Source organism: Cariama cristata, unplaced genomic scaffold, assembly GCF_000690535.1.
Source record: "Cariama cristata isolate BGI_N322 unplaced genomic scaffold, ASM69053v1 scaffold6664, whole genome shotgun sequence".
In the NCBI taxonomy this organism is placed as follows: Eukaryota; Metazoa; Chordata; class Aves; order Cariamiformes; family Cariamidae; genus Cariama; species Cariama cristata.
Genome location: NW_009612381.1, coordinates 182,906 through 207,958, shown reverse-complemented (window position 1 = coordinate 207,958; position 25,053 = coordinate 182,906). Strand labels below are relative to the sequence as shown.

At 38.7% G+C, this 25,053-nt stretch overlaps 1 protein-coding gene across 1 annotated transcript in view; it reads left to right on the top strand.

Moving 5' to 3' along the window:
* The window catches only part of USP25 (ubiquitin specific peptidase 25), an 84,673-nt gene that overhangs the window by 38,238 nt on the left and 21,382 nt on the right, over nucleotides 1-25,053 (top strand). Inside the window, 12 exon segments of the mRNA XM_009698602.1 lie at nucleotides 4,658-4,744; nucleotides 9,742-9,843; nucleotides 9,846-9,884; nucleotides 10,757-10,833; nucleotides 11,581-11,654; nucleotides 13,151-13,299; nucleotides 17,151-17,278; nucleotides 18,044-18,139; nucleotides 18,440-18,601; nucleotides 20,210-20,418; nucleotides 21,142-21,212; nucleotides 24,883-25,053. Of these exon segments, the coding sequence (XP_009696904.1) occupies nucleotides 4,658-4,744; nucleotides 9,742-9,843; nucleotides 9,846-9,884; nucleotides 10,757-10,833; nucleotides 11,581-11,654; nucleotides 13,151-13,299; nucleotides 17,151-17,278; nucleotides 18,044-18,139; nucleotides 18,440-18,601; nucleotides 20,210-20,418; nucleotides 21,142-21,212; nucleotides 24,883-25,053 (1,365 nt within the window).

The following is a 25,053-nucleotide window of genomic DNA, read 5'->3' as shown; positions in this document are numbered from 1 at the left end:
CACTTTGGTAAAAGGAAGCCTTAAAACTGACCTGCCACAAGAATGGGAATTACGCAGCTTTTCTTGGGGCTGCTCTAAGAGAAACCTGAATGATGACCATGTTTCACAATATGCCAGTGGTGTTCCAGCTGTGTGTCAGTAAGTATATCCCATTTTGTTAGCTAAGCTTCATTAGTAATTTTTTTTTTTTTCCCTCCTTATCACTTTAGGAGAAGTTTAGGTTTTCCGCAGCCATTACAACATTGGCCACATGTATGCATTCTGCTTAAGCTTCCTAGATGATTTTCCACCAAATGAGAATGTTTTTGGCATCTTGCTGACTGGTTTAGAATTAGTAGTCTGAATTGCATTAGTATGTGTTTCACAGAACAATTTTAAAGTCCTTCCTTCCCTCCGAGCTTCCCCTTATGAATTGAATGGGAAGATGGCTGCGTTCATAGTATTATGAAATCGAGGGTTTTGTGTAAACTGTTATAAAGGTGATCAGTATTAAAAATTCCCCAGTTCTTGTACAAAATCTTTTGCTTTTTTGTTCTCAATGCTGGAAACAGATATAGGGGAGTGGAAACAAATATTAAAGTCCTTCCTTCCCTCCGAGCTTCCCCTTATGAATTGAATGGGAAGATGGCTGCGTTCATAGTATTATGAAATCGAGGGTTTTGTGTAAACTGTTATAAAGGTGATCAGTATTAAAAATTCCCCAGTTCTTGTACAAAATCTTTTGCTTTTTTGTTCTCAATGCTGGAAACAGATATAGGGGAGTGGAAACAAATACAGGGGAGACCTTATCGCCCTCTACAACTACCTGAAAGGAGGTTGTAGTGAGGTGGGGGTTGATCTCTTCTCCCCGGTAACTAGCGATAGGACAAGAGGAAACGGTCTCAAGCTGCACCAGGGGAGGTTCAGGTTGGATATTAGAAAGAACTTCTTCACAGTTAGAGTCGTTAGGCTTTGGAACGGGCTCCCCAGGGAGGTGGTGGAGTCATCGTCCCTGGAGATGTTCAGAAGACGTTTAGATGTGGCACTTCGAGACATGGTTTAGCGGGCATGGTGGCATCGGGTATACGGTTGGACTTGATGATCTTTGAGGTCTCTTCCAACCATAATGATTCTATGATTTTTTTTTTTGAAGAAAACAAAAGGCTTTCATACATCTGTTAGTGAAACAGCTGGTTTTAGTGCCCTCTGCTTACAGAACTTGCAAGAATCCATCAGAGAGCACGTCTAAAGCTTTGTGCTTGATAGGTCATCTCTTATCTAGATGCAGAAGTACTGTTTTCCTGTTCTCCAAGTATTGTTGATGTCAGTAATTTTACTATTTTAGGACTCTGCTGGTGGCTATTAATGATCCATGTTGCCTGCCAAGCTTTTATGGATTTAATATGCTGACTAATTTATATTCTTGCAGTATTAATGCAGCATCACAGTTTTTGAATGTTAAGAATTAATCCTTTACTCAGGCAACCTAAATTCTGCCAAAGTCCTTATGTTTGATAATCCTAGGCATTAAGGGGGGAAAAGAGATAAGCAGGGTGTTTTAGGTGAAACCAAGGCAGCTTATATTCTGAAACTGTGTTTGAACTGTCTGTAGTGTGGGTAGACATTGCTCAGAGAAGTGAGTAAGTTTATTATCTTGCAAGTTTGAAGCTACAACTCTACCTGGCTCTCTCTGGCACGACAGAAAATACATCTACATCATCACCTTATAGCAGGGGAAAGCCTTTCAGCATGGTTAGTTTGAATGCCCTAAACAGACACTGGATTTTTGCTGTTTATTCTCATTTTCTTTTACTATCTTGTTCAGCCCCCAAACTGACATAATAGGAGGCCCATATTTTAAAAATCTGTTGATTTTCATGATAATTTGAATTGGTATAACTTATCTTAGCCTTAGCTTGGTCAAGTTTCCAGATGACAGCTTTTATATAGGTTTAAATACACTGGGGGGAAAAAACCCGACCTTTTAGAGAGTTCTTCTTGCGCGAATAAGTTTTGCATACTTTACATTAGTAAATTTTAAACGTATTTGATCAAGGCCAGTAGATATGAAGTGTCCACCTTTTAGATCCAGCCTGTTTTCTTGCACTGGGGCTCCTGACACCTTTCCGTAGCTGAAGCCAAGTGGGTAAGAGATGAAGTGCTGCCCCATGTGATGTGTTTGGAAGGCCAGTGCTGTGGCCCTGGGGCCAGGGACAGTCTCTGCTCTGTCTCTCTTAGTGACTGCAGAAGAACAACTTCTGCTCCATGGCATCACCTACCCTTGGGTGTTGCAGGAAGCCTAGTCAACAGACTGCTTAGCAAATTGGGAATTATTTTGCGTATCCCCTTTGCGAAGCACTGGGGTGGTTGACTGTGGGAGGTCTCTGCTGCAGTGAGGGCTTAGGTGAGCTTGTTTCTATCTCCTTACCTCAAGAAGAACCATAGGTTCCTCCTTGAGGTACTTCAGGCACAGAAGTTGGTTGGTCTCGGGCACACTTACTGTATACTTGTTTACACTTACACTGGGAAATTATCTTCTTTTTTTTTAATGAAGATGGAAGTTTCCTGACGTTGATTTAGCTCAGTATAGAAGAGCTACAACATGATACTGTCCTGTTAGCGTTAGTGGGGTTGGCAGTAGATTAACTGTGAGCATTCTGCTGCATCGCAGTACAGCCACACACAGCATAAGCTGTTCTGGAGAAAAGTTGAATAACTAAATATCTTGTGTAAGAAATTTTGAGTAGAACAGAGCTGAAGAAGAAAAGAGCATATCAGACAATCCTCTTAATTATTCTCAGCAGCTTGCAGAAATAGGTTCATTCAGCTTTGTAAAGCGTGGAGTTACATGTTCACAGTTTAGAGTTCTGGATTAAAGAAACCCCTTTTTTTTTTTTTTTTGGTGAAAAAGTTGTGGATTGAATGCCAGGCAAAAATTCTAAACTTACGTACAGTTTTCTGTACTTAATTTGTGTATGTGTATTATGAAATTGGCCAGCTCAGCTGCTTGGCACTTTGATGGCATTTGGATTAGTCATGGAGAGAAGTCAGTCTTTGGACATTGTATTTCAGCAGCTGGTTTATTTTGTATGTAAGACATTGCTATGTTTGGCTTGATGAAGAGCCTGCCAGTGGAATGCTGTTAGATCATGAGACATAACTTCAATTAGTATCAACTTCTAGAATGACCCTTGAATTAAATATTAACATTTTTTATGCTTTGAGTAAGTAAACAAAGGACTCTGTGTTTTAATTTCCCTTCTCTGCAAGGATGGATAAAAGGGGAACCTGTATTCTGAACAGCAAAGCAGAAGGGGAAAAAACAGCTTGACTAATCAATTATCTGGTGATTTAGCAAGGTCAGAAGGGCCTTTTTTGGTTGATGTGTTTGATTTATTTTTAAATCTAAAAACATTAGGAAAGGCAACTTTAGCTTTTTCATTTTGCTGGAGATGCTATATACTGTGGGGTGTCAGAAGAGGTTAAACTCAGTACAGGCTCTTTCACAAGGAGAGCTGGGAGCGCTGCAAATTTTCATAAACTCATATTTTTTTTTTCTTTCCAATGTGTTCTAAATTATTAGAATAAATGCAGTGCCTTCTCACAATTTGAGTTTCACTTTCTTGGCACCGTGGGGTTGAAATCCTGTGAAAGCTGCTGTGGTCTGTGAGTTAAGTCTTTACCCGTGTAGGACAAGTTGTGGGATCACAGTCTATTGCTGGGGTAGGCAAGCTCTGCCTTTCCAAAATAATCCAAAATAAATATCTGTGATCGAGGGGGGGTTAATTATAGATTGTAAAACCAAAGGGTATCAATAGGAGCACAGATCTTTCCTGTGCTTCTCTGATGAGCATGTTTAAAATACTTTAGACCTTTTCGCCTAACCTTTCTTCATCAAAATGCTAGTCTGTGGTAATGAAGTGAACTTCAGTTGAAGTGCTTTCTGCCTGTACAGAAAAGCAGCGATGCAGTAACTCAAGTGCTGAGGGCTTCAGTTCTCAGCCACTGCTTTGGACTTTTATTTTTGCATCCTGCTCTCATCTTGTACTTTCTTGGCTCCAGGCTTTGTGTTACACTGTGGGATTCTTTTTGGGTGTGCCTGTAGACACTTGTTTTCATGTCTTACTGTCCATAAAATGCAAATGTTATCAGTTCCTTACCTGCAAAGATGTGTAACCCAGTTTCCTTACTCTAATGTACATCATTCACATCCTGTAATAATGGGAGGAGTGGACAGAATGCAAGAAGTACAGATAATTGCGAGTGGATTTAAGTTGCAAATACAAAGATGTACGCTCTGCACTGAGGAGGTGGATGGTAGAGGGGCTACACGATGAACATGGCTAAACAGGCTTTAATTTTAGTTTCAGAACTGACAGTTATACAACTAATGAAAATCTTGTTCTAAAAAGTAATTTACCTATCACCTAAAATTACTGTTCTATTTATGTAATTAAGTGTAAAGAAGTTTTTTTATTATGCTATTTTCTTGACAAAAATAACTGTCTTCTGGTGAAAGTGTTTAGCAAAGTTAAGTGAAATAATCTGGCTTCTGCAGTGAAACCTTAGCGTTGCGTATGTTTAACATTTCATTTCCAAACGTGCCTTAGTGAAATAAGAATTTTGTATTGTTTGTAGAAGTGCTGAAACATTTTTTAAAAATTTTTTTTCTTTTCAGTCATTATTTAACCTACTGGAGTTTCGAAGACTAGTTTTGAATTTCAATCCGCCTGCAAATGCTCAAGACTTGCCCCGAAACCAAAAGGTAAAATTAACTTTCCCTCATGGTTGATAAGGGCATTTCTTTCTTGTAACTGAATTTTGTGCTGTTCTGTAGCTCAAATTAACATGGACTTTATAGGTGCCAATTAACATTTCTCTGAGCTTCCTATTACGGATCTTACATAAAATACGTTAACTTCGTAGTAGAGTAGGGTGTTGAGAGCGGCAGAGTTTGCTCTTAGACCAGGTTCAGTGGAAGGGCTTTGCTGGTAGAGCTGTAGCAGCCCTGCCATTAGCAGGTGAGCATTTCTAATGTGAACGTAGCTTGTGTTAGCAAACACATTTTATTCTAGTTCCCTCACACTGAGCAGCTATGGGTGTGCTTTTCGGTTACCCGCATGTTTTTGATCTGTGTAGCTTTGTAAGCAGCGTTGCTAGTGGTGGCCTTACCACTTCGTTGGGTTTTTTTGGGATGTTAATTACTTGCAAGTCATGAGCTGAGATTACGCTTTCAGTTATTAGCTTATCTCTTCTGGCCATTTTATGAGGTGATTGTAAGCATAAATTTTCCTGTGTTTATTCTGGTACTTGTGTGGGTTTGGGGCGGAGGGGCCTTGGCTCAGGTTTCTTGTGATCCTAGACTAGCGAGGGGGAATGGTCAGGGACTGAGGGACAAAACAGACCAGTTTTTCTTCCTTCTTGGATGCCCTCTGAGGAGAGATACATGAGGCACCTTGGTTTCTGTGTTGTGAAAGGAAGAAATGGGAAGAGAAAGTGGCTGTATGTTTTTCTTCCTTCTTGGATGCCCTCTGAGGAGAGATACATGAGGCACCTTGGTTTCTGTGTTGTGAAATAGAAAGGAAGAAATGGGAAGAGAAAGCGGCTGTATGAAGCGTGAAGGCACTTGATGCCCTGATTTTTAGCAAGGGCTTTCAGAGCGGTGAATTTTTTGCATATCCAGCAATTAGACTATTGCATTTTGCCCCTTTCTTTCGAATTTTAAAAAGGGAGTCTGTTGTCGGCCTGTTCTTAGTTGTTTGGCACGTCAGGCTTGACTGGAATGTTCACGAGCAAAAGTAAGAGCTGCAATTAAAAAGCAAAAGAAAACAGACACAGAGAAGAAAGTGTCGTTTTCTAAACCTCTAGGTATGAACCATAGAAGGGAAGCTGAATGTTCAGTCAGAACTATGTAATTTCTCCACATGTCTGTCCCCTGTCCACCCTCCATCCTCCCTGTTCAAAGAGCAAGTTTTCACTGAGGTTGGTTGGTTTGTTTGTTTGTTTTTGGTTTTTTGTTTGTTTGTGTTTTTGTTTTTTTTAAGGAAAAAAGTCTGCATTAGCTCATGAGATGGTGTGCAAATACAACATGGGTAATATTGGGAACGTGTCGCAAGGGTGGCAGAACAGTGTATTTTAGTAAGAAAGATAGGATAAGTCATTTACTTAATGACTTTAATTACGTAACTCTTTACCAAAAAGTTGTACTGAAATATTTATTTTTTATTTTTAGATTGACTTTCTGTCTGGTATTTCATTATTCATCGTATAATTTGTTTTAGTAATATCCTCCAGTATTCAGAGTTCTTTACCTTCATTTTTCAGGGCATAAAAAAGCAGTTGGCATCTAAGAGGTAGTATGAAATAGATAATAACAAGCTGTTGGCTTTGAAAAACGTCTTGCCCAAGCATTGACATTAGCAGCTGAATACCTTTAGCAGTTCCAAAGAGCTATTTCTTAGGAATTCTGACCATGATAGACAATATTAAAGCTGTGTGAGATGGTGTGACACCAGGCATGTATATGGATTTGTGCAGAAACCTTGCTTTCTGCAAGCCTGCTAGTAAGAATCTCTGATAGTAGTTTGTGTCCTCTCCTTTGTTAGCTTAAATTCCAGAATGGAATAACATTATTAATTGGTGTACCCATCTGTCTTGTCTACAGCTGAAAGAGGATTGTTTTAGTGTTGAAATACGTTTTCAGGAGAATTTAGGAGAAGAGATCACTTCGCTAACTGGAACTTTGACAAACAGAAGAAATAAGCATGCATGCTCCCAAGTGTGGTGCTTATATTTCTTCATAAGGTGAAGGCAAGTTAGAGGCAAATTGATTTCAAATTGTAGTATAAGCTACCAGTTGACAAAAAAAAGGCCTGGAATTTACTTCCATCTGCTTACTTGTTTTAAAACTGTCTTGACTTAGTTTTGGTTTGGGTTTTATTTTTAACCGAGTATTAAGTACTGTATGTGACTGACATTCCCTAGGATCAAATTTCCTTGCTAATGAAGACTAAGTTTTAGTAATCCCAGATTTTCAAGACTTTGATTTATATCTTGTTGATCTCCCAGTTGGTGGAAAGTAGAATTTAATGCTAGGATCATGATCATCTCTTGATTTATAATTAAACCATGTGGTTGTACTTCAGGGAATATTGCACAGTGGGGTGTTTTTGTTCTTTCCTATCAATATATTAAATCCAAATGCTATTGATAAATTGGCATGTAAAATTTTTAATCCAGAAGTCATTGCTATAAATTTTGACTTTAAAAAAACCCCAAACAGCAACCCCACTCTGTTTGCCTCAGCTAATTGGACTTTGTTTTTCTGGATTTTAAACTTGGGCATACACTTAAAATCTCTCGTCTGGTTGTGTTTTGGGTTTTTTTTTTTTGTTTGAAATTAATTTTTCTTCCTTAATGTGTTCTTCAGCTTCCTTCTGTAGAACAAATATGGTTCTCTCTACTGCAGCTTCTTTGCTCTCCCAGTTCTCTTACCTCTTGCTTTCATATGAACAAATCTTTTTTGCTGTACGCAATGAGGCCGGTTAAATATTTGCCCTCAACGATATCTTCAGGAAGCGCTTTATTATGAGGGGAAGTGAGTTACTGTGCTACAGGTTAGGACATCCTTCCCCCTGTTTCAACATTATTGTTTTGCCAGTGTCCTGGCGTACTGATTGACAATAATGAATGTTTGCTATGTATTAAACATGTAGATTGCTTTAGAAGCATTTCTTAATCATAAATTGTCCCAGCATCAGTGTATTAAGAAATTATTTATGCAGGCAGGAGACGTGATAAAATAGAGAATATTTTAGATTATAAACTTTCCATACAATTTTTATTTCAAAATTGATTTTAATCTTTTGTGTGTGTGTTGGTGCACCTACAGTATGCTTTAAAATTGAGAGCTGTATGCTGTGCTGTATTCACTTTATTAGTTCTTTTGTTTTAATGTGCGAGTCCTTTGTGGCACTGTATACCTTGTCTTGGGGACTGGTTCACATCCTTTTGAAGATTTTTAGGCTTTGTTTAGTCAGAATCACTATTTGTTGTGATAGTGCCCACATAAACTGGTCAAGTATCATGCCTAACGCATTAAATCGAGCTTTCTCAAAAAACAACAAACATTTTTCTAGTTTTAGAGAACTTTTCATAGGCTTTACAGAGAGATCTGTTCTGAGTAATGCTGCGGACATCAGAAGCCCGTTGTTCAACCTGAAGCTACAAGTATGCTTAAAACTCAGCCAAATTAGTGGTGTATATTTGGGTAAGGAGCGCTATAATACTCACTGCCTGTGTACTTCAAATTTAACAAAAGGAAGGTGAGATCTAGGGTCTTCTGTGGTCAGTCATGCACGAATTATCACTGGTATTGAAGCGTCTTGATAAAATACATCTGTATCCAAAACTTGAAATTCTATTCACTTTTAATAGTTCACTTTATGAAGATGGTAAAAAAAAGTCACTTTCACAATTTGTTTCCCTGTTTTATTGTTATAAAGTGCTTTAAATATGTAAATGGGACACTGATTTTATTCTTAAATTATGATGATTTAATGCTGAATTAGGGTGGCATTTGATGAACTCTTCAGCCTTTTCTGTGAACGTTGTTTATAATTGGCAGGTGTTTTGCAAGGTGGACTAGAAGAGCAAGTAAAACTGGAGAATTTAAGTATTTTTTTAGATATTATGCAGAACATACTCCAATTCACCATGCTTTTTCAAGCTGAAATAAAACAGCCTTTATGTACAAAAAGCTTTATGCATACTGGATTGACATAGGAGTGACTAAACCAGTCTGTTGTTTGATGAGCATATGAAATAGTTTGTCATCAAGTCATTCCAGTTTGACCAGCATCTGACATCTGTGCTGCCTTTGAATGATGCTTTGTTCTAAACACAAGTGGATATTACATGGGTTTTAATTTCACAAGTATTTGTCAGCTATCTGCTCAGGAGTATGAGTGATATCCAAATCTCCACAGCATTAGTAACCTGTGGTTTAATCTATAGTATGACGGATTTGTGTTTCAGTTTACTTGCTTTTCATTATATAGGCAGAAAGTATTTCTTCTGCTTCTTTCCTGGAAATCAGAAAAAGAACTCCATACTCCCCATGAGCTATAGTTAAAATAGGTAGAAAGGAAGGAATTTCCTGGAAATCAGAAAAAGAACTCCATATTCCCCATGAGCTATACTTAAAATAGGTAGAAAGGAAGGAGAGCAGGCTATTTCTCTTACCTCTGTCAAGAGATATAATAATAATTTGTGTACACCCTATAAATTTAGTCTTCAGTAGGATAAAAAAAAAAAGCTTAAAGAGGTTCTAGGCAGAGTGTAGGCTCACAAGAAATTCTACTAGAGGTATAGAGGAATACTAATTTCAGTAAAATCAATGCATATTGTTGCAGTGTATTACTTAAGGCTGTGTAAGTCTCAGGAGCGACAGTTCTGCCTTAACTGCAACTCAACTTGTCCAGTTGTCCATTCAGCCCCGTTTCAGGTCAAACAGCCACAACCCAAATGTGGTTTCAGGGAACTTTCAGTTTCTGAAATGCAATTTTCTTCCCAGAGAACTGCATTGTTCTGTAAAACTGACAGGTAAAAGGCATGCAATGCTACCTTGGTAGTACTACAAATAAGCGTATAAGTTTTTATGATGTTTGGCTGGATGTACGCTTAGTTCATTGGATAACACTTCTGTGAAGCAGAGTTTTTTTACCACTTTGCTAAATATTTTTAATTCTTCTTCAAATACAGGAACATAGGAATCTGCCTTTCATGCGTGAATTGAGGTACCTGTTTGCACTTCTAGTTGGTTCAAAGAGAAAATATGTTGACCCATCAAGAGCGTTTTTTTTTAAATCCTTAAAGATGCTTTTAAATCAAATGATTCCCAACAGGTAATTTCTATGTATTTTCATTCCAGTTTATGCATGTTTCCATATGGTCATCTGGCAATAGGAAATACTTAAAATGGATAACAAAAATTCAAAATGTCCACAGAAAAGAAACTTCTAATTATCACAGTCTTTGAGCTTTTTCTCTAATATTATATGATCTCTAATCACTTTTCTTTAAAAAAATAAAATAATAATTAAAAAATTCCAGACAGTGTGTCTACTTTATTCAGTACACTTTCTTCCTGTTGTTTTAGAAAGTAACTAATAGTTCCGCATTCTTGCTTTTAGGGTTTAGGTTAGCTTCTCAGTCTGTGGTTTTTGAAAAAGCGTTATTCTTCTGATCTAACAGTACATCCAGGGCTGGTACAGTCCTAGTATACTATTTGTCTGTCTAGATGCTGGTTTGGAGGGTCCTAATATTCATATTCGGGATTCTTGCCTACATCATAGTGGGTATACTTTACTTTTCTGATAAACACTTTGTTTCTTCAGATGCTTTATTCTTCCCACACGAGGTTATGTGGCTAAGGTGTTTAATTACAACAGGATGCTGAATTTAGTGCTCGATGAAAGTAATATTAGTTACCAATTGTTAGATACCAAAGGGTTTGAACAATGGGATTCATAAAATGCCTTTGGACTAGCATGGTATGAAAGCTGAGCCCAAGTAACGAGGATCACAGGACAGTGTAATGGCTGAGGAACACCAGAGCCTTAGTGTGCTCTAAGAGCTGCCCATAAAAAAACCACAATCATGGCATAGTCTTAGACAAATTGTGATCAGTATTGCTATACTGATCTTGTAAGGTGATACTTCATTGTGTTCTGTTACATATGTGAACATATACTGATAATTTTATATTTTTCAACAGCAAGATGTTAGTGAATTTACACATAAATTATTAGATTGGCTAGAAGATGCCTTCCAAATTAAAGCTGAAGAAGAGAGGTAAGTTGTTTTGTTTGTGGTTTTTTTGTTGTGTTTTTTTTTCCCTAGCTCTTTATATTGAACATTTTGATGAGAAAAAGCAAACCAAACAACCAGAAATTTGCTTCTCACTGTATGGGGGGAAAAAGATCCAACTCTGTAGCTTGTTTTAGTTCAAGTGTGTGTTTTTCATTACTGCCAATACCTTCAGTTTTCCATGTATTATCCTTTGTCACCTTCTTATTTCATGTTAGAAATCTTTCTGAATGAAGTTCAAAGTGTATAAAGAGTAGAGATGTGTTCTGTACATGATCAGTTAGACTTTTTTCATTTGAATGCGGTTTTGCTTTTCAATCCTGTAGTTTAAATGCTTCAAAACCTTGCTCCTGTTTCTCTTCTCAAAAGCAAATACTCGTCGTTTGTATAAGTGAACATCTGTAGATTTCTTGAATACATAATTGTTTCTAGAGCGTTGCAGGAAATAGTTTTTACAAGGGTTTTGTACAATTTAACCAGTCACTAATTGAATCTGATTTACATACATTTTCCTAGAATGAAGCACTTCTGAAACTTAATTTTCAGAATATAGTTATCATTGCAAATATGTGAATCGTATTCTCATTAGAGGAAAGTACAAAACTAAATGAACAGTAACTGAGTAAAATAGGCAGCATTGCCGTACTGATTTCGGAATATTCTGCTCATAGTTTTATAAAAGTTTGTAGCTTTGTGTTTGATTTTTTGCACTAACATGCTTTCTATTTTCAGGGATGGAGAGAAACCAAAGAACCCAATGGTGGAGTTGTTTTATGGACGATTTCTAGCAGTAGGTGTACTTGAAGGTATGCATCTGAATTTACTTGGACCTCTGTGCTTGTGTCTGTTCAGTGCTTGTCTAAGTACAGAGGTGAATGATGCAGTTGTAGCATTTTAGCTACTTCTGCAGAAGTATACTTGGAGAATACACGTTTGATCTGCGACAAAATGTTTGTCCTGAGAATGAGACTGAAGGTAAATGTAGTGAGCTGCAGTACTCCAGAAGGACTGTTTTGGTAACTTTCAAGAGCTGAGTGTATGTACTTAAGTGCAGTAGAAGTTAAGGTAAGATGCTGAGCAAAAATGCTTGCAAGAAATTGTCAGGGCACTTTTGCCACTTAGTAGTGGTATACAGAAGGCAAGTTACTGTATTTCATTGAGCTAGTCTCTTACACTCTCTCTGCTTCATTTAATGCAATTTAAAATTTCAGTTACTGCATTTTCTGCTGCACAATTTCTGGTATGGATAGCTCGCCCTCTTAAAAGTAGAGTTTGTTGAAAACAAGGCAATGGAAACCTGCTCAAGGGCAGTGCCAGAGAGAGTACTGAGGAAGAAGAGACTGTACAACAAGCTTCCCTTTATCTTGTCGGCATTTAATTAGTAGATCTGCAGAGTTGCAGTGTTCTCTATTTCCAGGACCCCAGCAGTTGTGAAAATATTTTTAATGTTGGTGATTCTGTTCCCCATCCCGAGAGTGAATGACTCCCGGGATGCATTTGAATGAAGCAGCTATAATCTTTAGAGTGGCTTCCAGGTTGGTCCTCAGCCTGGAACAGTGTATCTAATGATTTGTGGTCAGATTTCAAAACCATTCTGCAGATTTCTTGCTACTAGCTAGCATTCTTGCTCCTTTGCGTTCAGCTACTTTTATCCCTTATATCCTCATCTTAACTGAGGAGATACGTAAAAAACAAACCAATGAAAAGAAAGTGTTGAATGTAAGAAGACTTGTTACTGACTTTAGGTTGAAATAAATAGAAATTGTAGATTGAAATCACTTGTCACCCATATTTCTCGTCATGTTTGAATTTACATCTTTATACACTGTTACCAATCCATGATCTTGTTTTCAGGACAGAAATCATGAATGTTCTCTTTTGTGGTTTATTTTTGCAAAATGTAATTATACAAAGGGCTGTTTCATACCAGTAATTCCACTGACTTTCCTGATACAATGTAGGGTTGTGTTACTGAGCTGCTATTTGCAGGAAGAGGACTTTGATTTATATGTGTAAAACTTCCCATGCATCTGTGATGCCAAGTCATTTTGAGTTTTGCTTATTACTGATAGATGCAAAAACAATACCAAAAATGAGCTGAAGAGGAAAATGCAGTAATCTTCAATATTACTTTCAAGCAACTTTTTTGAGTAACTTGTTTTCATACATATAATTGAATTGTATAATAAGAAAATGTGAGTATTGTTCAGTAGACTAGGTCAGATGACCTAGCATTGTTAAGGTTTTTTAAAAGGTAAGTGTTTGTTCCTAAAACCTTAACTGTTGAATTTCTTATGCAAAGGTAAAAAATTTGAAAACACAGAAATGTTTGGCCAGTATCCACTCCAGGTTAATGGCTTTAAAGATCTGCATGAGTGCCTAGAAGCCGCAATGATTGAAGGGGAAATTGAATCTCTCCATTCAGAAAACTCTGCAAAGTCCGGTCAGGAGGTGAGTTCAGCGCTCCTGTGGGCTTCTCGCAGGGAGATGGTGCAGTGCTCTATTTTTCATTGGGGTTCACGTTTGGTTTTTATGTGACCTGCTGCTGTGCAGCTTCTGATGTCTGGTGTAATTGGATTGTTCTCTTTTCAAGTATCCAGAGGATCATCTTCTTGTATTTTTCATAAGATATGAAGTTCATGTTTATTGAAAGCTGGCACAACTAAGTGCTTGCAGTGGTGATTTGGCACAGGCTGGTTCCCACCTGTTGTTGATATTTGATCTCCAGAGAGGCCGTGGGTAGAGTTTCCCATGGTAGCTGACCACTTGCAGCCCTGTGCCTTGCTGTAAACAGCAACCCCGAGCTGTGCGTTTGACTGTTGCTTCAGAGCATTGTTGTTATTCCTCCATCCCTCAGCCCCCTAACCCTCTTCCCCTCTCCCCTTTTTGCTGATGTTTCCCAGCATCTTCCTCTTTGCACCCTACAGTGGGCAATCCTCCTCCTCTTTGCTTGCGGCGATGAACAGACAATACTTGCTCTATGGGCTGCTGTTCCTCCCAGGAGAGCCCTGGCTAGAGCAGGAGGCTACCAAATGTCAGGGGGTGCTGGAAGTGTGGGTGGAGGGGTTCAGATGGAGCCCCACTAAGAAGTGAGGTATGCAGTGCAGGGTGTGGGGATGAGGTGATGAATGAGATTGCTTGTGCAGAAGTCACAGGTTTAGGGAGAAGAGGTTGTTGGACCGATGGTGGTTGTAGAAGCAAGAGAGTGTGCTCTGAAATGTCCCCTCTGATTGCTGGCGTGCCTGTAAAGAGCCAGCATTTTTCTTTGGCAGAGCTCCCTCTAATAACCTGTGGGTTACTGATGTGGAAGTATGGGAATCCACATTGCATGTAAAGACTTGAGCTACTTTCCCTTTACACAGTTGTTGACGTTTTGTCAGTTATTTTAAAGATGTGAAATGTTAGGAGGTTTCTTGTACTTAGGTAAAAAGTTCAGCTATAGTTTCTTCCTCGTTGTCAATCTTTTGCAGTAATGAAAGTTTGCTTCCTTTAATCGTATCAACATACACACAGGGTTTAATTACTGGGCCTAGTGACGCACACTGAAATCATCCTCAAGTCTGAAGGCCTGTTTCCAATTTTGTGTTAGCTAGAAAAGTTTTGTGGCATCCCTTTTGCAGACCCTTTTTCTGGTCAGCTATTGTTGTTCAAACATTGATCAAGCAAATCAGATGTTAACAAGCATTTTCAAATGTATTTACACATCTTACTGGATGTGTCATTTCACAGGATGGTGCAATTTTTTTTTTTTATTCCTGCATTCATAGGAATTTCTTACTACAATGAGCATGTTTCCTGAAACATAACTGGAAGAAAAAAAAAAAATCTCGGTACAGTCCAAAGTTCAGTTTCTTTATGCAAGGTGGAATCTTGTGTGTACCTACTACAAGAGCACTATTGTTCATCTTACGGACTGAAGGTTGTCTTGCAGTTAAAATCTTTGTGCATTCATGCATAAAATGTCAGTTTAGTTACAAATGCTTGACTAGAAATGTCAGGCTTGGAGGTTTTTTGGTTTGTTTTTGATTTTGGGGGGGTTTGGTTTTGTTTTTGTGTTTGTTTTTTTTTTAACCTGTAATGTCAGGAAACTGGAGAACGGGACAGTCATGTCCAGGTCTAGAGTGTTAAGCTTTGAGTTCTGTGAAGATGTCAGGGTTTTAATAAGCTTGGCTTCTTAGCATGTGGAAATAGAAGTGAAATAGTCATATGACAGATTGACAATAGTGGCAAAACAAGAAAGGTAATGTGTTTAAGTCCTAATCTAGAAAAACATTACTGAATTGTTACCAGAGCCGAGTAAATTGGTTACACTTCCCTGAACTGAAGTAATTTATTTGTAATGGTTGCTGATGTTAGTAGTTAAGCTTAAACATAACGCCTCAAAGGTGTTACAGTGCATTGTAAGGTTTGGAAGTACTGAAGGAAGCTGAATTTCTTGTAGTTTTAACAAACTCTGTCTCCACTGAATGAAGACTTCAAGTGGCATTCATCCAAGCTGGGAGATATCAAAGCTTAAAGAGAATAATATTAATGTGGTGGTCGCATGTGTTGAAAGATCCTGAAAGTAATGTTTTTTTTTTTTTATTCCTTGTTCCCACCATTGCCTCTAATGGGATATTTAGCTGTGTTTGCATTATTAGTATCATTATTATTGCTATTATTGTCACGATGCCTAAAAGCCTCAGCCATGGAGTAGAGTGTCAGCAAGCGAGCTAACATGCAAACAGAAAAGAAGAGACGTTCCCTGTCCCGAGGAACTCAAATCCAAATTCAAGAGAAGATGAAGGCCAATGCACATACTTGGAGTTAGAAGTCTGGGGAGAATGAGATAATATTTGTCAGCATCATGGTTGATGAACTCCAGCGCATCAGCAGCTTAGTCATTAAGTGGTTTGGGGGCCTTGCAGTAAAAGGGTTTTAGAGGGAAGGGTTGTGGTGTGGCTTTGCTGACTTTAGCATTGAAATTTACTGCTGTGTGAAGTTGCTGCAAGAGAGAAGTCATAATTGTCTCCTTTAAAACTGAAAAGGTGGTTAGTGGAGGCTGATACAGGTGAGTAAAGGGAAGGCAGCTCACTTTGCATGTAAACAGATGAGAGAAGTGATGCTGAAGGCAATGAACTAAGAAAATTCAGTAACATCTTGGAAATCTGTCAGTGTGACAAGGCTATGTGTGCTAAGACCAGGCAGGGGGAGAAGAGAGGAAGTCTTGGAAATCTGTCAGTGTGACAAGGCTACGTGCGCGAAGGCCAGGCAAGGGGAGGAGAGAGGAAACACTGCACTGAGATGTGGAGTGATGAGAACCTAGACCCAAGTTTTAGCCATGAGCACAGGAAGAAAGGGCTGACTTGGAGGTATCGTATGAAAAGACTATTCAAGACATTGGGCTGGATAGGAGAACTTGAAGCGAGCCCTGAGTCAAATGCTACCCCTGGGCTATGGGCATTGATGTCAGAAATACGTGGCAACAGTGTCTGCAGCAATCAGGGAAGCTTGATGGTTAGACATCCAAAATGTATTAAAAGGATAGACCATGGTTTTTATGTTCTAGGATGGGGAGAAAAAAAAGGAACTCTGATGCTGGAATTGGAGCTGAATTTGTCTTGTAGTTGAGAAATGAAGTATGTAAGGAAAGAAATGAGGACTAAGGATAGACCTCTACTGAATACTTACCAGGGTAGGGTGATGATAAGATGGGTTGGTCCATGGACAGATTAGCAGTGATTAGAGACATGACCAGGAACTTCAGGAGAGGTTGTTAGTATGGAGGAGAATTCAAGAAAAAGTATCAGTTGTACAGTGCCAAGAGAGCTTGTCTGACCCAGCCCCAGGTTCTTGCTGATCCTGCTTGGGAGGAGGTCAGCAGAAACTTTGCGTGATATCAGGTGAATGAAAGGAGGAGAAACTTGAGTCTGAGGGAGCTAGTGGGAAGAGCACTTGAGACAGTGTGAGCAACCCTTTCAGTGGCACTGGAGAGTTAGAACAGGACAAGGCAGGTAGGTTCAAGCGTAGGCCGCCTTTAGTACGAGCGAGACAAATGTGAAAGGAAGAAGCCTTCCTGCCTACTCTGCTTTAACACAGACAGTGATAGATGAGTTGAAATGCTCCGGTGCAGCGTGGGTGATGAATGGTCTCTCTTTACAGTGAAGGGGAAAGATGGGAACTTTGGAAAGCTTATGCTGATCCACCCTCTACAACCAGTTTCTCCCATAGCTATGTTAGTCTCCAGGTATTGTACGATTATGACTGAAGTTCTGCCGTTGGAAGGCATTCATTGTGGGGTTTTCTGTTTTTCTTTTGTTCAGCACTGGTTCACTGAGCTTCCTCCTGTCTTAACTTTTGAGCTATCAAGATTTGAGTTTAATCAGGCTTTGGGGAGACCAGAGAAGATACACAACAAATTAGAATTTCCTCCAATTTTGTATCTGGACAGGTACAGTATAATATTATCAACCAAGTCCTAGTACGAATATAAATTACATCTCGTGAGTTTTAAAAGTAAAGTTGCTGGTGCATCTTGTACTCGCTTAAATCGCAGTAAATTTCTGTTTGGGCTAGACAAGTTAAAATTTTCATGCGTTTCATCTGTTTCAGAAAATACACATACACAACAATTTAAGACATACTGCTACCTTGTGCCAAAACCTGCTTGCATTTCAGTGCACTTTATTGCTAGGTAGTTGTGTACACAGGCAAAATACTCTGAAAAATCACACCGTTTATGGCTCCGTTTGGGAAAGAGGGTGCAAAGTCAGATATTTCGTGGTGTTCCAGATAGCCTGCATGATTTGAAGAGGATTCTCAGCATCAGTGCATGCTGTTTATGTGCAGAGGTAAAATACGGTGATGGCTTTGAGTTAGATGCTGAATGTTATTTGTGAGCCTAAATAATGAAACAAGAATATTGCTACATGGTTGCTACTTAAACCACTTAATTTGGAAGCTTTCTAGTACATGTTTGTCATCCATGGTATGAACAGAGCTTTTGACACTGGGGAAGAAGCATCTTCTGAAAGTTGTGGGAGGGAAGGCTTAATGGGTTTACCATTTTCTTCTGTTTTACTGCTTAATATGTTGTAGGTTCTAGAGACCGTGAGTTTTTATTAGCAGTAAGCGGCATGGCTGATAGGTGCAGACCTCAGTTTCAGTGTCGGGATACTGTGGGCTGACACCTTTTTCTAAATTTCATGTTTTACAGGTATATGCACAAAAACAGAGAAATAACAAGAATTAAACGGGATGAAATCAAGAGACTCAAAGAGTACCTCACAGTTTTACAACAGAGATTAGAACGGTACTATAGATAACTGTGTAAATGCAAATAATATTATGGGCTACATAGAATAACTCCTTTCAACTCTACACTTTGTGGGTAGTTATTTGCTCTAGATTTCCCTTCTATATCTCTTTTCTTTTACCATTCTTCCTGGAAACTGTGTAAGCACGGTAATTCCAATGCATGACACATGCTAGGAAAGACTTGCTTTATTTAATTGCAGTGAACTAGAAAAAAATCCTTTTTTTCTTTTTTTTTTTTCTTTTTTTTTCCTTGGTATACGTGAGTCATGGCATTAATACGTTTTATGGTTAACAGATATTTAAGCTATGGTTCTGGTCCTAAACGATTCCCCTTGGTAGATGTCCTACAGTATGCCTTGGAGTTTGCCTCCAGCAAGCCGGTGTGCACATCTCCCGTTGATGACCTGGGTGCTAGTGCCCCTGCCAGCGGCCCACTGCCGGCCCAGACATCGCCCAGGTAAGAACCGAGAGGCCGGTCATCCCCTCAGTGGTGAAGGAGAATTACCACTTTCAAACAAAGCACAATTTCGTGTACAGTTCCAAATAGACTCAATATGTGGTGAGGTCACTGCTTCCCAAGTATATTGTTTAAGAATCTGAGTTTGGGCAGCAGGTATGTGCTGCAGAGCTTCAAGGTTTCTGGTGTACGATTTATCTGTTAATTTTTATCTGGGAGTTGAGCTCCTTTTCTGCTTTGCAGCTTATACTTCTCACCGAGTTTGTCAGGAACCTAACAGTCTGACTTTTTAGATACAGAGTAGCTGAAGTATCAGGGAGATAAAAGTCCAATAATGTTGTTTTTCTCATTACTAAGGCTTAGTAACTACTAACAACAGTTAATAGAGTATAATTTAGGATAGGACTTGGCTAGGTGGACACTAACAGTTTATAACAAAGCTTCTTCTATTTCATTTGGAAAGTAGGGTTCTAGGTTGGGGGCCAGTCAAGACGGTTAACTTTGTAGTTCAGAGAAGTGAAGTAAATGAATTGTAAAAAGCCTTTAAAAGATTTCAAGTGTCTTGTTGATACAATGCCAGTAGAAATTGTGATGATTGATAAGAGAAGACAAATTTTTAAAAGCTACCACTGCTTGCATGAAATAGAATATCAAAAGTAATATACTTTGTTCAAGCTCCTATGTAAGAAGTTTGTTCTGTAAAAATGTAAGTATTACAACTTTTTTGTCAATCTGTAGAAACACAACAGCATGTTATGTGGAGTGGCATTGTCAGCTCTTAATACTCTCAGAACTTTCTGAACTACTGAAGAATCCAGGTTGCTCGGGCTGTGTCATGATGCTGTACACAAAGTAAAATGTCAGTGGCTTGCTAGAAAGGTCTCAGATTCCTGTTATGCATATGATTACATATAGGTGATCTTGTTGATGGGAGGAGAAAAATCTGTAACAGGCTTTAAAATTTAATATTCTACTGCTCTTGTAGAATTCTCCTAAGCTGGCTGCTTTGCTGTTTGAGTTAGAAGACTTGTTGGAAACAAGTTTAGATGGTTTGGTGCTAAATTTCCAGTGTGCTGTAAATACAGAGGTCCCTTCATTGTTGCTGTTCATTTAAGATAAGTTGTAGGTAGGCAGTTGGAAAAAGAACGTCTGCTAGGTATAAGACACGCAAAGAAGTTATTAACCAGAGAATTTGTGTTTATTGGATTTTATGGTCAGTGGGCCATAAGACTAGCTCCTGTGATTTTTTTTCTCTGCAGTTTGGCAGTAAATGTTTCAAACCGCAGTGATGACTTCTGTGACATTATTTGAAAGTGTTGAATAGCATTTCAAGTAAAGCAAACTGTGGCTTGACCGATCCAATTCCTTTATCTTTGGTAATGGCAACCAGAGTTGTTGTTGTGCTAACATGGAGGACACCAAAAATTTTTCAGAATTTACATACTAATTCCATATTGATATTGCAGGTACCTTTCCTGGATTGCACTCTAGGAAATTACTACCTTTAAGATTTCTATTTTCAGATGAAAAGGTTATATTTATAGTATAGCTTTTAGTTTGTATATGTGATGATTCAATTTTTGTATTTCATGTTTTGCATGAATGCAGCACAATAGAGCAGCAGGGGCCTTCATCTTCAGATGTTCCAAGCACATCTCCTGTACAAAGATCAGTAATACATAAACCATTCACACAATCACGAATTCCTCCTGATCTGCCGATGCATCCGGCACCGAGGCACATCACTGAGGAAGAGCTGTCTGTCCTAGAAGGCTGTTTACATCGCTGGAGGACTGAAGTAGAGAATGATACGAGAGGTAATGCCACAAGCTGGGGAGTGCATTTCCTGTTGGAAAGGATTTGTGAAAGTGGGGAAAATTGCTTTAATGTCCACGTGTGTGTCGAGTTGATCTTTTAGTACTTATAAACTTATCTTTAGCAGATACGAAGGGAAGTCAGTGAGAGATTGCAGTAGGCTGGAGGTATATAAACTGAAGATGCAAACTGGGCATTGAGTAACGTGTACACAGGTGTTTCAACGCAGATTTTGGTGTGCATGGTGTTGAGGGCAGTAGAGGGAAACAGAGGTGGGATGCACGCCGAAAACATCTCTGCAGACGTGTCTGAGCTGTCAGTGTGATAGTGACTGGGCCAATGCTGTGACTCGGTGCTCTGCAGGGGAATTTAGGGTCGAGTGACCCCTTCCATAAGGGCAAGCTCAGTAAATTTCTGAGCAAAGGCTTTTTGGAGTGGGTAGAGCTTACAGTCTGTTCTGTTGCTCCTAGGGAAACAAGGGAAGTAGTTGTGCCAGTAGCAGTGGGCTTGGTTGAGCTCTGGGAAACAAGGAGCAGTGTATCATCGATCACTCTCTCTGCCTTATCATCCGAGAAGGTTTAGTGTTTGGCATGTAGATAGATAAATGGATGCACCAAATGTGAAACGTACCCTTGTTTGGCTTTTAATGAGATGAAATAACGATGTAGCCATGTGCAATTATGCAGCCTCATGGAATAGAGCTTCTTTTTTTATTTTTCTTTTAGATTTACAAGAAAGTATATCTAGAATACATCGGACTATTGAATTGATGTACTCTGACAAAACAATGGTCCAAGTAAGTACAACTTCTGCATGAGATAATTCAAAACAGATCCTTGTCACTTTACTAAAAGTTCTTAGATGCTTGAAAATAGAGTAAGTACACAACAATTATATATAGTGGTTTGAGAAATTTCATTGGAAAGTCATAATGGATTTTATGGACCTTTTAATTATGTGCAGTCAGATGAAAGACAGCGGTACAATATTTTGCAGGTGACATATGTAAGTTTAAGCAACTTTGTGATGAAAAGCCCCAATGTGTTCTATCTCTGATCCGCTTTTTTGACTTGAATGTAGAACTTCAGGTTTTTGTATAACACAGTAAAATTTTCTCACCTCGATTTGACCATATTGCTAGGTAATCTTACGGCTTTAAGATGGCAAAGCATTAGACACAATAAGCTATCGTTTTTATACTTGGATGCTTATTGCCATTGTGTATTGCAACTTCCATACTAATACTTGGGAATTCAAGGCTCCTGATTGTAATTTGTAGTTAGTAATGCCAGGGTTTTTTTGATGTAATTTTTTTTTTTTAGAACTCTGTCTGGATTTAGTATCAGTCACAACCTTGACTATTAGTCTGAGCTGCCTTTTAGGGAGATTCTCATGCTGTGTAATCTGAACAGCATTTTTAGAATGCTTTCAACAGAGTTGTGGCTCCTCTGGTATTTTTTATGTTCACATACTCAAGTTTGTTCACTTTGACAGGTTTTAAGGTTAAGGATTATTTCCTCTGTTACTTTCTGTTAGTAAAAAGAACTATTTTCCTTCCAAGTAAGATCTGTTCAGCTTACAGTTTTCCTTGAGGTATGTTTTCATTTTGTACATGGCTTTTAATAGTTCCTGGCAGATGAACTCTCATGTTAAGGATTTCAGGCAGACTTGCCTAGATGGCTTTCTTTAAACTTGCTATTGGCAGGCGTGTTTTTTTTTCCTTAATACTTGTGTTATAACAGGAAGGCTACAGGCTACATGTCATCTAACAGTAAAATGAAGTAATTTGGTGATCAAATCCAAATAGCCTACCCATATTTCCTCCTAAAACACCTAAGCCAACACCTCTGGATGGTGAAGATACTAGTCAACAATCATTACAATGGAAAAAAGGAGATTACTTTGTGAAACACTTTGTCCTAGCGCAGATTTGTATAATATAGACTAGATTTTTTGTTTGTTTGTTTTTGTTTTGAAACAGAATTCCAGGAATAGAGGAGGATGAAGATGGTATATAGATTTGTAGAGGGGGGTTCCTATGCCATACCTGAAAGTGGTGGTGTGTGTTAAGTGATCATTAGGGAGCAAGTAGGTACTGAACCCATCTGAAATCAGAGGCTGGAAGCAAAGGCTGCCCTTCTGCACCTCAGCTGGTTTTGTCCCTGTGAGTGTTTTGGCACAACAGGGAGGAGGCAGATGCATATAGCTGTCTGCTTTCCCCTGCCTACTTCTACATCTGGGTGACTGGATAGCTTAGCATTGCCCCGTTCTCTGGGAGCAGTTTCACGATATTGATGTTTTCCTCTGAATGATACAGTTGCAGGACTGAAAGGTTTTCTCTTGTGAGTTGACAAGGTCTGGGCACATAAAACTAGACTTTTTAAGGAAAACATGTTATATTTGTAGGATACTTCCTACTGTTTGTGTGAACTATTTAAGAAGCTCTTCATCTTCTTCTTGTGACCTCTTCAATTCTAAGGAAACTACAGTTGTCCATAAAACCCTTAAATATATGAAATACATTCCTGAAATTCTTATTTTGTCTCATCCTCCTGAATGAATAGATTTCATCAGCTGCTTATTTGATTATTTCCCTCCTTCCATGAATTTGCTGTGGGGAAATGAGACACACCTGTATTTATCTTTGATATCAGCTTTAATATATCTGTCCTGTAGCTACATGTGACGAGATTGGTGAAGCTCCATTTCTGTGTCATGAGTAGTAAGTGTAAGCTAAGAAGTTTAATGCCAACAATTTACTTGTTGTGCTGCCCTGTACTGTTAATTACTGTTGATATAATGGCTTATCGCAAGAGATGCGTGTCGGCACTGAACTCGCCTGCCCCTCATCACAGACCTCTGTGGGGAATCTTCCTGAAAGCTCAGCATGGATGACTGACAGCTGGTTCTCCAGAGCTGGAGGAAAGGGTAGGGGCCCTCCAGCTAACCCAGTTAGCATGGTTTTAAGTAAAATGATTTAAATTCACCTGAGATTTTAATGCCCTATTTTAGGGTGAGGATATTTTATTGTCAAAGTCCAAAGAGACTTCATTTACCTTTTTTCTTTTTTTTTTTTTTTTTTAAATCAGGATCTGAATATATTTGTGTGCATATGCATGGGCTTGCAATCATTTTAAGAAGGCTTTCACACTGGTTTGATAACAGATGTTAAAAACCCCAGATTTAAGGACTTGCTAGGATTTCTTCTGTGTCTACTTCTTGCATTTGGGAGATTTAGAGTGCGGTTTGGTCTCTGGGATGACAGACTGTTTGATTCCAGCTCTTGTGCAGTCAGTCAGCTTTACAGTTCAAGGGGGGGTTGCAAAATCTCTAGCACTTGCATATAGCCTGGAAGAGAATGATCAGATTAAAAATAACTTCAAGGTGTTTCTCAAGTCATAGTTACATGCGTATTTACAGGTACTGATTATTGTGGTGCTCAAATGATATTTGCAACAAATACCTAGTACACCTTGTGTTAAATAGACCATTTATCTATAGTCCAGACAGTGACAGCAGTAAAAGATGGTTTCAGGTTTTTTCATCCTAGCTGAGCTGTTATCATTCAGGCATACTGTGCATAGCAGGGAAGATCAGTTTTCCCTTTTATGTTGCATGTGCTGTTTCAGCAGGTTAAAATGAACTGATCACTAAGATGCTTTTAAAAGACTTGTAAGTAAGGAAACATTCATTCTGCTTGTCTCTGTCTCCTTCAGATTTCCAGCTACTTACCTAGAAGCTAAGTTTCCCATTCTTGTGGGTGAACACATGTAACCTGGGGTACTTTTTACAGTGATCCTAGACACTGATATCTTCCTTCTCTACCTCAGGAGGAGAAGAGGACCTCTTCATGTGTTCCATGCTTCCTTTAAGCAATGCTTTTACTGATATGTTTAAAATACTGCAAAACAGTTGTATTCCTATTCTACTGTAAGAATTTTACCTTTGGGTAATGGAAGTATTCAACTCCCAAATATTTCTTTAAATACTCTTACTGGCACATAGAAAGCACAGAGTTTGTCACCTTGAACTTGCATATGCCTTTCCAGACTTCAGGACAAGTTTGCCGGGTCAGAACTGGAGCAAATCATAGACACCCAAGCCTGGCATGTTTGAGGATTTTTTTTTTTTTTTTTTGGTAGATACAGGGAAAGTAGGAATATTAAGGAATTAAGAAAAGAGGATGCCTGGCAGTAAAGATAGCAGAGTAGGCATTTGTGCTACAGACTCAGTAATGTTTTTAAGATCTCTTGTAACTGCTAGTGGTAAGTAAAATATTTCAGAGTCCTTTTAGTTAGTGGGTTGCCAGTTTTACCTCTTTGTTTTTCCTTTGTGTCATGTTTTGATCCTGTTTAACTTTTTTGTTACTTTTATTTAATGTAGCTATTATTGCTGGTAGGTAGTAGGAACTAAATGCTGGCAAGGAGAGTTTGACATTTTGGACTTTTTTGTTTTGTTTTTTTAAGGTTCCCTATAGGTTGCATGCTGTGCTAGTTCATGAAGGTCAAGCTAATGCAGGACACTACTGGGCATATATTTATGACCACCACCAGAACAGATGGATGAAATACAATGATATTTCTGTGACAAAGTCAACTTGGGAAGAATTGGAACGGGACTCTTTTGGTGGTTACAGG